Source organism: Littorina saxatilis, linkage group LG6, assembly GCF_037325665.1.
Source record: "Littorina saxatilis isolate snail1 linkage group LG6, US_GU_Lsax_2.0, whole genome shotgun sequence".
In the NCBI taxonomy this organism is placed as follows: Eukaryota; Metazoa; Mollusca; class Gastropoda; order Littorinimorpha; family Littorinidae; genus Littorina; species Littorina saxatilis.
In genome coordinates, this window is record NC_090250.1 from 6,972,322 (window position 1) to 6,988,672 (window position 16,351).

Sequence of the window (16,351 nt, forward strand, 5' to 3'; positions counted from 1 at the left end):
TTGACATGAGAGTTCCTGGGTATGAAATCCCCATACGTTTTTTTCATTTTTTTTGATAAATGTCTTTGATGACGTCATATCCGGCTTTTCGTGAAAGTTGAGGCGGCACTGTCACGCCCTCATTTTTCAACCAAATTGGTTGAAATTTTGGTCAAGTAATCTTCGACGAAGCCCGGACTTTGGTATTGCATTTCAGCTTGGTGGCTTAAAAATTAATTAATGACTTTGGTCATTAAAAATCTGAAAATTGTAAAAAAAAATAAACATTTATTTAACGATCCAAATTTACGTTCATCTTATTCTTCATCATTTTCTCATTCCAAAAACATATAAATATGTTATATTTGGATTAAAAACAAGCTCTGAAAATTAAATATATAAAAATTATTATCAAACTTAAATTGTCGAAATCAATTTAAAAACACTTTCATCTTATTCCTTGTCGGTTCCTGATTCCAAAAACATATAGATATGATATGTTTGGATTAAAAACACGCTCAGAAAGTTAAAACAAAGAGAGGGACAGAAAAGCGTGCTATCCTTCTTAGCGCAACTACTACCACGCTCTTCTTGTCAATTTCACTGCCTTTGCCATGAGCGGTGGACTGACGATGCTACGAGTATACGGTCTTGCTGAAAAATGGCATTGCGTTCAGTTTCATTCTGTGAGTTCGACAGCCACTTGACTAAATGTTGTATTTTCGCCTTACGCGACTTGTTATTTCTTCGGACATCAAGGATAGGTTAAGATCTAGCAGAGTATGAATGAACGACAGCCATGTGTGTGTGTGTGTGTGTGTGTGTGTGTGTGTCCTTAAAGCTAATAACGTCGGACACTATAATTAAAGACTGAGATTGTCGATGGAACCAGACGGAGCTTGACACTCCAACACTAGCAACCTGTCTCAGAATCAGCATGTAGCCTACAATACTCATTATACTGAACGTTGATACGATGGCCGAAATTCGGGGAAAATTTTGTGTATACAATTTTGTATTCATGATCTAGCCAGGTTTTGGAAATACTCAAAGAAGAGAATAGTCCACAATTCTATATATGAGGAAGTGAATTAAAGATTATTGTAATAAGTTAGTTTAAAACTTACAATATGTTGTTGTGATTTTTAAACAACACTAATGTTGCACGTTCCATTTCTGCACAGTTTTATAAAAAAAACAGTCAGTACTTTAGAAAGGGACATAACTCTTGGACTCCGGATATAACATCACCCGCGCGTAAAAGTGACGTTATAACCGATGAACCGGATACAGCGTCACCGCGTATAACGTCGCTAAAAAACATCCCCCGAGGGGTGACGTAATATCCGGAGTCGACTGTAGCTTCTTCGGATGCGCGCGTGCATATGTTCGTATGTACACATGTTCCTATATGTATGGGTATGTGTGTGTGTGTATGTGTGTGTGTGTGTGTGGGTGTGTGTGTATGTAGAGTATAGTTTTGTTTTGCTTTTGTCGCTAGTTAGACCTGCATGCACGCATTCGTACGTACGTATAGCAACTGTTCCTATGTGATCCGGGTGGGTTAATTGGTCAAGAATGTCGATGTCCATTTAGACGCTCGATCGTCCACACATGGTGTCGATTTAGTTGATTGTTCAGGAATGATATCGTCTAATGGAAATAGCTTCTTCGGATGCGCGCGTGCATATGTTCGTATGTACACATGTTCCTATATGTGTGGGTGTGTGTGTATGTAGAGTATAGTTTTGTTTTGCTTTTGTCGCTAGTTAGACCTACATGCACGCATTCGTACGTACGTATATCAACTGTGTGTGTGTGTGTGTGTGTATGCGTGTGTGTGTGTGTGTGTGTGTGTATGTGTGTGAAAACTATCAAACATCAGCCAAACAAAATCCACACCAAATACGTTTTCAATAATTTTTATTAACACTCCACACAAACCAAGCAATGATGTAAAATACATACAAATAAAAGGGTGGTCAAATGTGTGTGTGTGTGTGTGTGTGTGTGTGTGTGTGTGTGTGTGTGTGTGTGTGTGTGTGTGTGTGTGAAACATAAATATACAGTCGACTCCGGATATTACGTCACCCCTCGGGGGATGTTTTTGAGCGACGTTATACGCGGTGACGCTGTATCCGGTTCATCGGTTATAACGTCACTTTTACGCGCGGGTGATGTTATATCTGGAGTCCAAGAGTTATGTCTCTTTCTAAAGCACTGACTGTTTTTAATAAAACTGTGCAGAAATGGAACATGCAACATTAGTGTTGTTTAAAAATCACAACATATTGTTGTAAGTTTTAAACTAACTTATTACAATAATCTTTAATTCACTTCCTCATATATAGAATTGTGGACTATTCTCTTCTTTGAGTATTTCCAAAACCTGGCTAGATCATGAATACAAAATTGTATACACAAAATTTTCCCCGAATTTCGGCCATCGTATCAACGTACAGTATAATGAGTATTGTAGGCTACATGCTGATTCTGAGACAGGTTGCTAGTGTTGGAGTGTCAAGCTCCGTCTGGTTCCATCGACAATCTCAGTCTTTAATTATAGTGTCCGACGTTATTAGCTTTAAGGACACACACACACACACACACACACACATGGCTGTCGTTCATTCATATTCTGCTAGATCTTACCCTATCCTTGATGTCCGAAGAAATAACAAGTCGCGTAAGGCGAAAATACAATATTTAGTCAAGTAGCTGTCGAACTCACAGAATGAAACTGAACGCAATGCAACGCAGCAAGACCGTATACTCGTAGTCCACCGCTCACGGCATAGGCAGTGAAATTGACAAGAAGAGCGGGGTAGTAGTTGCGCTAAGAAGGATAGCACGCTTTTCTGTACCTCTCTTTGTTTTAACTTTCTGAGCGTGTTTTTAATCCAAACATATCATATCTATATGTTTTTGGAATCAGGAACTGACAAGGAATAAGATGAAAGTGTTTTTAAATTGATTTGGACAATTTAATTTTGATAATAATTTTTATATATTTAATTTTCAGAGCTTGTTTTTAATCCGAATATAACATATTTATATGTTTCTGGAATCAGCAAATGATGGAGGATAAGATAAACGTAAATTTGGATCGTTTTATAAATGTTTATTTTTTTTTACAATTTTCAGATTTTTAATGACCAAAGTCATTAATTAATTTTTAAGCCACCAAGCTGAAATGCAATACCGAAGTCCGGGCTTTGTCGAAGATTACTTGACCAAAATTTCAACCAATTTGGTTGAAAAATGAGGGCGTGACAGTGCCGTGCCGCCTCAACTTTCACGAAAAGCTGGATATGACGTCATCAAAGACATTTATCAAAAAAATGAAAAAAACGTTCGGGGATTTCATACCCAGGAACTCTCATGTCAAATTTCATAAAGATCGGTCCAGTAGTTTAGTCTGAATCGCTCTACACACACACACACACACACACACACACACACACACACACGCACATACACCACGACCCTCGTTTCGATTCCCCCTCGATGTTAAAATATTTAGTCAAAACTTGACTAAATATAAAAATGACGAGAACTTCATGGGTCCTTATACGTAATTACTGTCTATTTGACTTATATTATTATTATTAACGAAGAAGTTTCTCGTCAACAGCAAAGTGGCTGCCCACCTTTACGCACAATCGTTCTGGTAGTAACAACTTTGGGTTCATAGTTACCCCCTTTCCCCCATCCACCGTCTCCACCACATCTAGTGAGCGGGACGTTATGCTCGTTAGACTACTACTGTACTAATTATTATCATTATAACGTCACTTGATATAACGTCCATGGCTTTCCAAGAAGAGTCATAATAGTGCTTTAAGAGTGCAGTATCACTTTTCTCAATGTGTCGGTTCACTGCACTTAGTGTTTACCTTTACAATTTAGCCTGAGCGACCTACTTAGCCTGTCGACAACGCCCAGTTGAAAGTGAAGCTCAGCCTCCTCGTCGTGGGCAGTTGTAGTCAGTATTCTACGGACCAAAAAACAAACAAACGTCGTAGTCTGTTCTCATCCTCTCGACCTTCTCATACCGTCATTTCAATAATCGAGGTTTTTTTTATATGCGTGATTGAAGGACAGAAGTAGACAGATCCATTCGCACGCGCTCGCGCAGGAGTAACCATGTATGCTCGATATGAAACTTTAAAAAATAAAAAAATAAAAATTCAATTAAAAACCAAGACAGGAACTCACAAAACGAATGATATGCAACATTTTTCTTTTAATTAAAAACCTAGAACACTGAGGAACCTAAGTAAGGAACTCACAAAGCGAAATGAAATAAAACATTTTTCATTACTGACTGAAAACATAGAACAGGAACTCACAAAACGAAATGAAATGAAATAAAACATTTTTCTTTTGATTAAAAACCTCGAACAGGAACTCACAAAACGCATGCAGCAAAAATAATTATGCCTTGAACCTAGTTTCCTTGGGCCTCTAACAACGGGAAAACGGAACAACTTGAATACCGTTAATACACAAAACTTGTGACACGTGTAGGGGAAATGAACATGCCTTGACAGTCGTTCACTATGCAAACTGCTGCATATGGGGATTGATATGACGTTATAACCGACATGGATGAGTGACGTTATAACTGGGTGACGTTATATCCGGTGACGTTATATCCGAGGTTAAAATAGTCTTGGAAAGAAGGAATTGAGCCGGGACCGATGTTTGGGTGACAATATAACGGGGTGACGTTATATCCGGCGACGTTATAAACGAAGTAGACTGTACAATAATGAATAAGTTTATCGAAAAGGAAGTTCGGGATGATAATAATTCACAAACGCATGCACCATGGGATCGTTGTCAGGGCGTGACAAAGCACGTGTAATATGTTCAAATGAAACTTTACGACATCGATGAATTAAATAAAACACGCAGTACTGACCACACACTAAAGTATCTTCTTGAAACATAACGGTATTACATTTTTGCTGAGAACACTGATCGAGTAGATTTTGACACTCTGGAGGTGGTGGCAACCCGTAGCTATCGAAGAATTCTCCACCGGTAACTGGGTGTAGGAAGAGGGCCACCCAGTGTGATCCCGGCAGGTGGGCGGGATCCCAGTTAACCACATAGGCTTCGGGTAAATCTCGCCGAGCTATTTTTGTGGGTAGTAAGTCTCTGGCACAAACATGTTTGACCACACCTCGAGTATACGGATCAGACTTGAAAATATTCATTAGTTGAATCTGATTCATCAGGTCGAAAAGTCCACCAACACGTTTCTATGTTTATCAACCTCAATGAGAGACTGGAATTCTCCGTGCGCTACCACGTTGACGGTATTGGGCAGAGGGTTGGCAAAATGAATCTCTAGTCTCAGGTTCCCGTGTTTTATAAGCTGTGCGTGACCTCCACCTGCGGCCTCGTCAGGCGTCAAATCAAAAGCAAACAACGTGTAACCCTCCGAATAGTCGTCGTAGGTAATGTCGTTCCCCTCGTCTCCCTGTGACTTGCCGACAGCCTCGAACAAAGTAAAGTAGCTGCGCGCATACAGACCACGAGCAAAGTCGGGAGTGAGTGGCTTGGCAGGGATTTGCCGACCGTCAATATGCAGGGCAAGGTAGTTGACATCGAGATGCAAGAAATTATACGGATTTCTTCCATATTGTCCGTGAAACGCTTGATTGTGTATCAGACCGATGACCAAGCGTTGTGGCAGCTGTCCGAGGAAAAGATTTTCCTTATTGATTTGCATATTACCCTGAGGCACAGCGAATATTTTGGTGACAACTCTCTGCACAGGGTATTTGGCGGTGCCTTTTTCGAGAGCGAGGGCGTGCGCCATCTGCACACTGGGTGCCACTTTCACTTTGCGTACAAACAGAGAAACATCAACAAGTTTGACTTTGAAAGCAACACCGTCGGCGTTTGAATGTAAACAGAAGGCGTCTCTGCTTCTGACCAGTTTCATCTTGAGGGCGACACCGTTGACAAAAAGTTTGTCCTGTTGAAACAGATCAAGATGAGGTCTCCCATATAGCTCGACCACGCAACTTTCAGCGACTCGACGGCGTCGTGACTGTAATCCTCTGTTGTGGTTGTGTGCCGCTTCCAGATGTCCCTTTGTGTCTTTGTACCAAAGACTGTTTTGTAGTCGTGTGTTTTTTGTGTCGGTTCCGTAGGACATGAGCGTCTCCAGATAGGCGCGATACGGGTAGGTGTTGGTGGACGGCGTGACAAGTGTGTCGTTGAGGTACAGATCCATCTGACTCCAGAGAGAGTGTAAGAGCAGGTTTTCAGGTCCGACATCAGCGTCAGCAGCCAGATTGGTGTCATCGGCATTGGACACTTTTAATCGCACATACAAATAAGAGGAATTTAGGTCTAGGTATTCGTCTCCGCCGCTCGAGACAAAGAATTCAACAGGGCCTGCGTCGGTGAGTGTAGAAAGCGGCCGATACTCTACGTGGTGTCCCCCCAGGATTGTGGTCTGGGTAGGTGGTAGTTGAAAAATGTCAAGTTCTGACTTTGGACAGGGATGAGAAAATTTGTGTATAAGATGTCCCGCCATGACGTTCTTTCAAGCGAAGATGTCTTTCTTGTGACGCTGTCCACGTTTTGATTTGGTTTTTGTACGTTTCTTGGCTGGAACACCGGGCGGGGATCCTCGTCGATTGAACAATACATCACCTCCGAGTCGCTTTAGTTGTTGTACTCCCCGTCTTTTCAACGCCGTTTTTATATCTCCCCCGGCAGTGACGTCAGACAATACATCGGTACCGAACCTAACAAGTCGTTTAGGCACTTGACTTTTGAGAGTCGGGAGCACGACACTGCGCAATAGACCTTTGAACAATGAACCCAAACCGTGGCCCCTTTGCACGTGGGCGCCAGAAAAATAAGGTAGGTTTCCACCGACCTGTGCGGCATAATAATCATTATACACACCGGGGGAGTCGTTGTATAGGGTTTTCATTGTCACGCGTAAGGTCGGGGTCTTAGTTGAAGAGTCACAATCACCTGTCCTGTCTCGAATGGTATGAGCTCCCCTGCGCCGTTTCTTATATTGATGGTGATGTGATTAAAAGCGTTGAAGGCGACAGGAACAAAGTGTATATCATGATAGGTCTGAAAAATAAAATCACCGTGCTTCCCCTTCACAGGCACCATCCTTAATAAAGGAGCTCTTGTGTCACCTACGACACGATCTTGAACCACACTAGCGTACACATACAGAGCCGTTAACCCTCGATTCAAGTCTGCAACACGAACACCTCTGGTAAATTTGACGAGAGTAGCATCTTCAAACCCGAAGATGTCTCTGAGATTTTTTGACAGTGTTACTATCATATTTGAGGGAACAGCGATGGTCACCTTTCGAGAATGTTCGTCATACTCAAATTTTAGCGTTTTTTTTAAACTAGATGGAACCTGTTTTTGAATACCCACAATCAGATGTTGTACGGATTCATATTGTCCACCAGGAAGTGTGATGACACGGTGTCGCAGTGAGGAAGCGGTTTCTCCCGAAGATATTCTTTTGTGTCGTATTTGCAATGTCACTCGCGCTTCGTTGTCGCCGAGGTTGACCCAAGACCGCGGATAGCATATCTCACTTAATCCAACCTCATAGGCCCCTTCGAGGTGAAGAGGCGGATCGATTTTGACCGTGAAGCTGGCCAGTGTGTTGTCGGGATAGTAGTCTAATGAGGCGTTGCTGGGGAGAGTAAGGTAGACGGAGGAAGAACGATCCATGGTCGCCGTTTTAAAGAAGGATTTGGTAACAGATAACCAATGTTAGCCGATAGAATGGACGTCCAAAGGGTTTGATTAGTGTCTGTCGTGCTGAGGTTGTATATAGCGGCGATAATAGCTGTTGCAGCGACAATCACTTGAGCCAAAAAGACGACCAAATGTTTAGGCTGTGTCCTCCCGTCCGAGATCGTGGACGAAGACGACGCTCGGTTGTTCATGGCGACTGAGTAGATTCGGTGAGAAGTCTGACGTTTTTATAGTGACGCACTTCTTTGCGAGGTATCCAGCTGTTGAAATTGTCCGAATACCCCAACCACTTTACCAACACGTGATCACGACGTCTTCTGACGATTTTTTCAACGGCGTACACGCCCGTGTCCTCGACACGTTGTAATTCGGGTTCGTAGAAGGTTCCTCTGACGCGTTCCCCAGCGTCGTCTACGATGGTGTAGATGTAAGGATGAGTGCGGTTGACACGTCTTTGCACGGTAAACAGTTCTCGAGTCCAGGCGGGTAAAAAGCCCTTATCAAACGCGACCTTGCTTCGAGCGATACGAACACGATCTCCAGCCTTCAGACTCGGGGCTAAGAATTTAGACTTTATTGCTCGCGCATCATGCTTGTCGTAGAGAGCTCGATGTACGAGGTGTAAGTTGTCAATCCCAACGAGTCTCGGCTGTGTTTGAATACTTCGATGATAGGTTGAGTTGTAATTCTTCACCAAAGACTCCAAGACATCAACGTATCGTTTAGTACCGTTAGCGGTAAAGTATCGATACATTTTACTTTTGAAGGTGCGATGAAACCTCTCGATGATGGCTGCTTTTGTATCTTCGTTTTCTGTCGTGAAGAAAGTGATCTGATGTTGTTTGAGAAAACCTTGGAAATGTTTATTTTTAAACTCAGTCCCTTTGTCCGTTTGAAGATACTTGGGGGTAACTTGCGAGTGTCGGAGTATGTCTCCAAAAGCTTGGACAATTTCTTTTCCTGTTTTTGAACGCAGCGCTCGTACGTGAGCCACCTTTGAAAAGACGTCGATAACCGTCAGAAGATATTTTCTTCCGCTGTTGTGACGAGCGAGACTGTTGAGGTCAGCCAGGTCAGCTTGCCACTGCACGCCGGGACCCGAAACGATGGTAGGTCGTCTGATAAATCGACGACGCACGGGACGATGAAGAGTGTAAGCGTCCTGACTGAGCAACCAAGATCGCACACGACGCAAAGATAGTCTGGAAGCTCGTCGAAAAACGTCTTGTCCTCCGTAGGCCCCGGCGTGTGAGGGTTCGTAGTATGTGTTTAATGTTTCCAATTTTCCCATGACTTTCCGAGATAACGATCGGAAATGTATTCGCTAGGAATATTGATGTCTTTTAAACCTTGAGCAAAAACTTCCCAACCTTGTGGAGGCGCTCTGTTGCTATTTTTCTGAGAGCGCACGGCGTCGTGCACCAAATCTAAGATATGTGTGCCAGGAACGGGGTTGCCTCGATGAATAAGACCACCGTCGTTGGGATTGTAGGTTAAAGTGTTGCTATTTAATCGTTTCAGTAGTTTTTTCCCTTTCGAACGAAGATTGTTTGGTAAGCTTTGTACCACCTCCGTTTCTACAACTTTTTTGGCGGCGGCGGCGGCGGTGGCGGGCTGCGGCGGTGACACCTCGGTCTTCTGCGGCGGCGGTGACAACCCGGCGGTGTCTGTGACGGCGGCGGTGTCCGGCGCGGCGAGTCCCGGCTGCCGGCGTTGGTACTGATCGTAGAAAGTGCGATACCGCTGTAATATGTGTTGATAGGAGCGGATTACTGTCGTTGTACATATTTGAGAACAGAATTGTTTCTTACCAAAATTATTAAAAATAAATTGTCAAAGAAAGTTTCATATTGTTGACGGAATTAGATATTATCAATGAATCGTTCATGACATTATGCATTTATGTTCAATAATAATGTTGTTCAAACCTTCAAACAGTGTTTTTTTTTGATTGCTTGGAATATTTTCTTTAGTCACACACGCACACACGCACGCTCACACACACACACGCACGCACGCACACGCGCCCCGATGCTCAGGGTATAAAAGGAGGGGTGGACTTTATTTTTATTTTTAACGATGACCCTCCAACATCCATTCACTCTGCTTATGGCTGGTCCATCCGGATGTGGGAAAACTTTCTTTATAACCCAACTCGTCCGCTTATGTCGTCAACGAGTCTCTCCTCCAATAGACAGAGTAGTGTATGTATACCAACAACACCAGTCTGCGTTTGACCAGTTGTCGCAAGAATCTCCAGTTCCAATACAGTTTGTCGAAAGTTTAGATTTGGTGGAAGGCGGTATCGATAATTGTTTTCTTATTATTGACGATTTTATGGGAGACAGATTGATTGAAAAGAAGGTCGCTGATTATTTTATAAAAAAGTCTCATCACCAAAACACGAGTGTTGCATACATGGTTCAAAACGTGTTCCACTCCAGTCCTCAACACCGCACAATCTCTCTGAATTCCCATTATATATGGATTGGTAAAAATCCCCGCTCGGCGGATCAGATATTACGCCTGGCGCTGCAGGTGTTTCCTAAGAAACATGCCTTTTTAAGAGAAGCTTATGAGGATGCGACCAAAGAAGCTTATGGATACCTGTTTTTGGATTTCAAACAAACAACCGCCAATGAACATCGTGTCAGGACTCACGTGTTGGCGGAAGAACCGATTGTGTATGTCCCAAGGGTATAAAAAGCGAAACGCAACAAAATCTGTTTCCAGCATCATCATGGTCGCCTCAACAATACAGACGCGTTTGAGACCTCTTATTCCTTTTCTTCGCGCCAACAGAAGACAGCGAAGACAAATGTTGCAAGAAAAACCTCTCATCCTTGATCGATTATGCGAAATTGTGTTGAATGTGCTAAAAGGGAAAGTACCTCTGTCCTCAGCTCAGAAGCGTCGCTGGGGTCGACACAGACAAGGTCTCCGACGATTAATCAGTCCCAGCATTAACGCCTCACAAAGAATTCAACTTATTCAGTCTGGTGGTTTCTTACCGTTTGTTGTGCCCCTAGCTGTCAAGCTGTTGAGTGGACTGATGCAAATATGAACCATACAATCAAGATGAAGCTCGTACCTGTCAACACCAAACATATTCAAGAACCTGTGCACCCCGTGGTTAACAAACTGAATGATTTAAACAACGACATGGAACAAATTCTTCGACACCCTACCCAAAGTTTAGAAGAACAACTACGCTCCTATCAACACATATTACAGCGGTATCGCACTTTCTACGATCAGTACCAACGCCGGCAGCCGGGACTCGCCGCGCCGGACACCGCCGCCGTCACAGACACCGCCGGGTTGTCACCGCCGCCGCAGAAGACCGAGGTGTCACCGCCGCAGCCCGCCACCGCCGCCGCCGCCGCCAAAAAAGTTGTAGAAACGGAGGTGGTACAAAGCTTACCAAACAATCTTCGTTCGAAAGGGAAAAAACTACTGAAACGATTAAATAGCAACACTTTAACCTACAATCCCAACGACGGTGGTCTTATTCATCGAGGCAACCCCGTTCCTGGCACACATATCTTAGATTTGGTGCACGACGCCGTGCGCTCTCAGAAAAATAGCAACAGAGCGCCTCCACAAGGTTGGGAAGTTTTTGCTCAAGGTTTAAAAGACATCAATATTCCTAGCGAATACATTTCCGATCGTTATCTCGGAAAGTCATGGGAAAATTGGAAACATTAAACACATACTACGAACCCTCACACGCCGGGGCCTACGGAGGACAAGACGTTTTTCGACGAGCTTCCAGACTATCTTTGCGTCGTGTGCGATCTTGGTTGCTCAGTCAGGACGCTTACACTCTTCATCGTCCCGTGCGTCGTCGATTTATCAGACGACCTACCATCGTTTCGGGTCCCGGCGTGCAGTGGCAAGCTGACCTGGCTGACCTCAACAGTCTCGCTCGTCACAACAGCGGAAGAAAATATCTTCTGACGGTTATCGACGTCTTTTCAAAGGTGGCTCACGTACGAGCGCTGCGTTCAAAAACAGGAAAAGAAATTGTCCAAGCTTTTGGAGACATACTCCGACACTCGCAAGTTACCCCCAAGTATCTTCAAACGGACAAAGGGACTGAGTTTAAAAATAAACATTTCCAAGGTTTTCTCAAACAACATCAGATCACTTTCTTCACGACAGAAAACGAAGATACAAAAGCAGCCATCATCGAGAGGTTTCATCGCACCTTCAAAAGTAAAATGTATCGATACTTTACCGCTAACGGTACTAAACGATACGTTGATGTCTTGGAGTCTTTGGTGAAGAATTACAACTCAACCTATCATCGAAGTATTCAAACACAGCCGAGACTCGTTGGGATTGACAACTTACACCTCGTACATCGAGCTCTCTACGACAAGCATGATGCGCGAGCAATAAAGTCTAAATTCTTAGCCCCGAGTCTGAAGGCTGGAGATCGTGTTCGTATCGCTCGAAGCAAGGTCGCGTTTGATAAGGGCTTTTTACCCGCCTGGACTCGAGAACTGTTTACCGTGCAAAGACGTGTCAACCGCACTCATCCTTACATCTACACCATCGTAGACGACGCTGGGGAACGCGTCAGAGGAACCTTCTACGAACCCGAATTACAACGTGTCGAGGACACGGGCGTGTACGCCGTTGAAAAAATCGTCAGAAGACGTCGTGATCACGTGTTGGTAAAGTGGTTGGGGTATTCGGACAATTTCAACAGCTGGATACCTCGCAAAGAAGTGCGTCACTATAAAAACGTCAGACTTCTCACCGAATCTACTCAGTCGCCATGAACAACCGAGCGTCGTCTTCGTCCACGATCTCGGACGGGAGGACACAGCCTAAACATTTGGTCGTCTTTTTGGCTCAAGTGATTGTCGCTGCAACAGCTATTATCGCCGCTATATACAACCTCAGCACGACAGACACTAATCAAACCCTTTGGACGTCCATTCTATCGGCTAACATTGGTTATCTGTTACCAAATCCTTCTTTAAAACGGCGACCATGGATCGTTCTTCCTCCGTCTACCTTACTCTCCCCAGCAACGCCTCATTAGACTACTATCCCGACAACACACTGGCCAGCTTCACGGTCAAAATCGATCCGCCTCTTCACCTCGAAGGGGCCTATGAGGTTGGATTAAGTGAGATATGCTATCCGCGGTCTTGGGTCAACCTCGGCGACAACGAAGCGCGAGTGACATTGCAAATACGACACAAAAGAATATCTTCGGGAGAAACCGCTTCCTCACTGCGACACCGTGTCATCACACTTCCTGGTGGACAATATGAATCCGTACAACATCTGATTGTGGGTATTCAAAAACAGGTTCCATCTAGTTTAAAAAAAACGCTAAAATTTGAGTATGACGAACATTCTCGAAAGGTGACCATCGCTGTTCCCTCAAATATGATAGTAACACTGTCAAAAAATCTCAGAGACATCTTCGGGTTTGAAGATGCTACTCTCGTCAAATTTACCAGAGGTGTTCGTGTTGCAGACTTGAATCGAGGGTTAACGGCTCTGTATGTGTACGCTAGTGTGGTTCAAGATCGTGTCGTAGGTGACACAAGAGCTCCTTTATTAAGGATGGTGCCTGTGAAGGGGAAGCACGGTGATTTTATTTTTCAGACCTATCATGATATACACTTTGTTCCTGTCGCCTTCAACGCTTTTGATCACATCACCATCAATATAAGAAACGGCGCAGGGGAGCTCATACCATTCGAGACAGGACAGGTGATTGTGACTCTTCAACTAAGACCCCGACCTTACGCGTGACAATGAAAACCCTATACAACGACTCCCCCGGTGTGTATAATGATTATTATGCCGCACAGGTCGGTGGAAACCTACCTTATTTTTCTGGCGCCCACGTGCAAAGGGGCCACGGTTTGGGTTCATTGTTCAAAGGTCTATTGCGCAGTGTCGTGCTCCCGACTCTCAAAAGTCAAGTACCTAAACGACTTGTTAGGTTCGGTACCGATGTATTGTCTGACGTCACTGCCGGGGGAGATATAAAAACGGCGTTGAAAAGACGGGGAGTACAACAACTAAAGCGACTCGGAGGTGATGTATTGTTCAATCGACGAGGATCCCCGCCCGGTGTTCCAGCCAAGAAACGTACAAAAACCAAATCAAAACGTGGACAGCGTCACAAGAAAGACATCTTCGCTTGAAAGAACGTCATGGCGGGACATCTTATACACAAATTTTCTCATCCCTGTCCAAAGTCAGAACTTGACATTTTTCAACTACCACCTACCCAGACCACAATCCTGGGGGGACACCACGTAGAGTATCGGCCGCTTTCTACACTCACCGACGCAGGCCCTGTTGAATTCTTTGTCTCGAGCGGCGGAGACGAATACCTAGACCTAAATTCCTCTTATTTGTATGTGCGATTAAAAGTGTCCAATGCCGATGACACCAATCTGGCTGCTGACGCTGATGTCGGACCTGAAAACCTGCTCTTACACTCTCTCTGGAGTCAGATGGATCTGTACCTCAACGACACACTTGTCACGCCGTCCACCAACACCTACCCGTATCGCGCCTATCTGGAGACGCTCATGTCCTACGGAACCGACACAAAAAACACACGACTACAAAACAGTCTTTGGTACAAAGACACAAAGGGACATCTGGAAGCGGCACACAACCACAACAGAGGATTACAGTCACGACGCCGTCGAGTCGCTGAAAGTTGCGTGGTCGAGCTATATGGGAGACCTCATCTTGATCTGTTTCAACAGGACAAACTTTTTGTCAACGGTGTCGCCCTCAAGATGAAACTGGTCAGAAGCAGAGACGCCTTCTGTTTACATTCAAACGCCGACGGTGTTGCTTTCAAAGTCAAACTTGTTGATGTTTCTCTGTTTGTACGCAAAGTGAAAGTGGCACCCAGTGTGCAGATGGCGCACGCCCTCGCTCTCGAAAAAGGCACCGCCAAATACCCTGTGCAGAGAGTTGTCACCAAAATATTCGCTGTGCCTCAGGGTAATATGCAAATCAATAAGGAAAATCTTTTCCTCGGACAGCTGCCACAACGCTTGGTCATCGGTCTGATACACAATCAAGCGTTTCACGGACAATATGGAAGAAATCCGTATAATTTCTTGCATCTCGATGTCAACTACCTTGCCCTGCATATTGACGGTCGGCAAATCCCTGCCAAGCCACTCACTCCCGACTTTGCTCGTGGTCTGTATGCGCGCAGCTACTTTACTTTGTTCGAAGCTGTCGGCAAGTCACAGGGAGACGAGGGGAACGACATTACCTACGACGACTATTCGGAGGGTTACACGTTGTTTGCTTTTGATTTGACGCCTGACGAGGCCGCAGGTGGAGGTCACGCACAGCTTATAAAACACGGGAACCTGAGACTAGAGATTCATTTTGCCAACCCTCTGCCCAATACCGTCAACGTGGTAGCGCACGGAGAATTCCAGTCTCTCATTGAGGTTGATAAACATAGAAACGTGTTGGTGGACTTTTCGACCTGATGAATCAGATTCAACTAATGAATATTTTCAAGTCTGATCCGTATACTCGAGGTGTGGTCAAACATGTTTGTGCCAGAGACTTACTACCCACAAAAATAGCTCGGCGAGATTTACCCGAAGCCTATGTGGTTAACTGGGATCCCGCCCACCTGCCGGGATCACACTGGGTGGCCCTCTTCCTACACCCAGTTACCGGTGGAGAATTCTTCGATAGCTACGGGTTGCCACCACCTCCAGAGTGTCAAAATCTACTCGATCAGTGTTCTCAGCAAAAATGTAATACCGTTATGTTTCAAGAAGATACTTTAGTGTGTGGTCAGTACTGCGTGTTTTATTTAATTCATCGATGTCGTAAAGTTTCATTTGAACATATTACACGTGCTTTGTCACGCCCTGACAACGATCCCATGGTGCATGCGTTTGTGAATTATTATCATCCCGAACTTCCTTTTCGATAAACTTATTCATTATTGTATATTTATGTTTCACACACACACACACACACACACACACACACACACACACACACACACACACACACACACACACACATTTGACCACCCTTTTATTTGTATGTATTTTACATCATTGCTTGGTTTGTGTGGAGTGTTAATAAAAATTATTGAAAACGTATTTGGTGTGGATTTTGTTTGGCTGATGTTTGATAGTTTTCACACACATACACACACACACACACACACACACACACACGCATACACACACACACACACACACAGTTGATATATATACGTACGTACGAATGCGTGCATGTAGGTCTAACTAGCGACAAAAGCAAAACAAAACTATACTCTACATACACACACACCCACACATATAGGAACATGTGTACATACGAACATATGCACGCGCGCATCCGAAGAAGCTATTTCCATTAGACGATATCATTCCTGAACAATCAACTAAATCGACACCATGTGTGGACGATCGAGCGTCTAAATGGACATCGACATTCTTGACCAATTAACCCACCCGGATCACATAGGAACAGTTGCTATACGTACGTACGAATGCGTGCATGCAGGTCTAACTAGCGACAAAAGCAAAACAAAACTATACTCTACATACACACACACACA

General features: G+C 44.2%; 2 protein-coding genes across 2 annotated transcripts; one reads left to right on the forward strand and one right to left on the reverse strand.

Moving 5' to 3' along the window:
- Nucleotides 1-5,221: 5,221 nt before the first annotated feature.
- LOC138969665 (uncharacterized protein F54H12.2-like) lies at nucleotides 5,222-7,722 on the reverse strand. Its single transcript, XM_070342523.1, has 3 exons — nucleotides 7,584-7,722; nucleotides 7,113-7,226; nucleotides 5,222-6,315 (listed from the first exon to the last, which is right to left on the reverse strand). Exons 1-3 carry the CDS (start codon nucleotides 7,720-7,722, stop codon nucleotides 5,222-5,224), a joined length of 1,347 nt encoding a protein of 448 aa, XP_070198624.1.
- Nucleotides 7,723-12,753: 5,031 nt separating this feature from the next.
- On the forward strand, nucleotides 12,754-15,254 carry LOC138969666 (uncharacterized protein F54H12.2-like). Its single transcript, XM_070342524.1, has 3 exons — nucleotides 12,754-12,892; nucleotides 13,250-13,363; nucleotides 14,161-15,254. Exons 1-3 carry the CDS (start codon nucleotides 12,754-12,756, stop codon nucleotides 15,252-15,254), a joined length of 1,347 nt encoding a protein of 448 aa, XP_070198625.1.
- Nucleotides 15,255-16,351: the final 1,097 nt, after the last annotated feature.

What these genes read in the sequence shown, in the direction of transcription:
- LOC138969665 (XM_070342523.1), bottom strand. Translation starts at nt 7,722, where the DNA reads ATGGATCGTTCTTCCTCCGTCTACCTTACTCTCCCCAGCAACGCCTCA. An exon ending in GGCCTATGAGGTTGGATTAA is followed by an intron (nt 7,227 to 7,583) that starts GTGAGATATGCT and finishes TTCGTGTTGCAG; the next exon opens with ACTTGAATCGAGGGTTAACG. An exon ending in GCCTGTGAAGGGGAAGCACG is followed by an intron (nt 6,316 to 7,112) that starts GTGATTTTATTT and finishes TGCGATTAAAAG; the next exon opens with TGTCCAATGCCGATGACACC.
- LOC138969666 (XM_070342524.1), top strand. Translation starts at nt 12,754, where the DNA reads ATGGATCGTTCTTCCTCCGTCTACCTTACTCTCCCCAGCAACGCCTCA. An exon ending in GGCCTATGAGGTTGGATTAA is followed by an intron (nt 12,893 to 13,249) that starts GTGAGATATGCT and finishes TTCGTGTTGCAG; the next exon opens with ACTTGAATCGAGGGTTAACG. An exon ending in GCCTGTGAAGGGGAAGCACG is followed by an intron (nt 13,364 to 14,160) that starts GTGATTTTATTT and finishes TGCGATTAAAAG; the next exon opens with TGTCCAATGCCGATGACACC.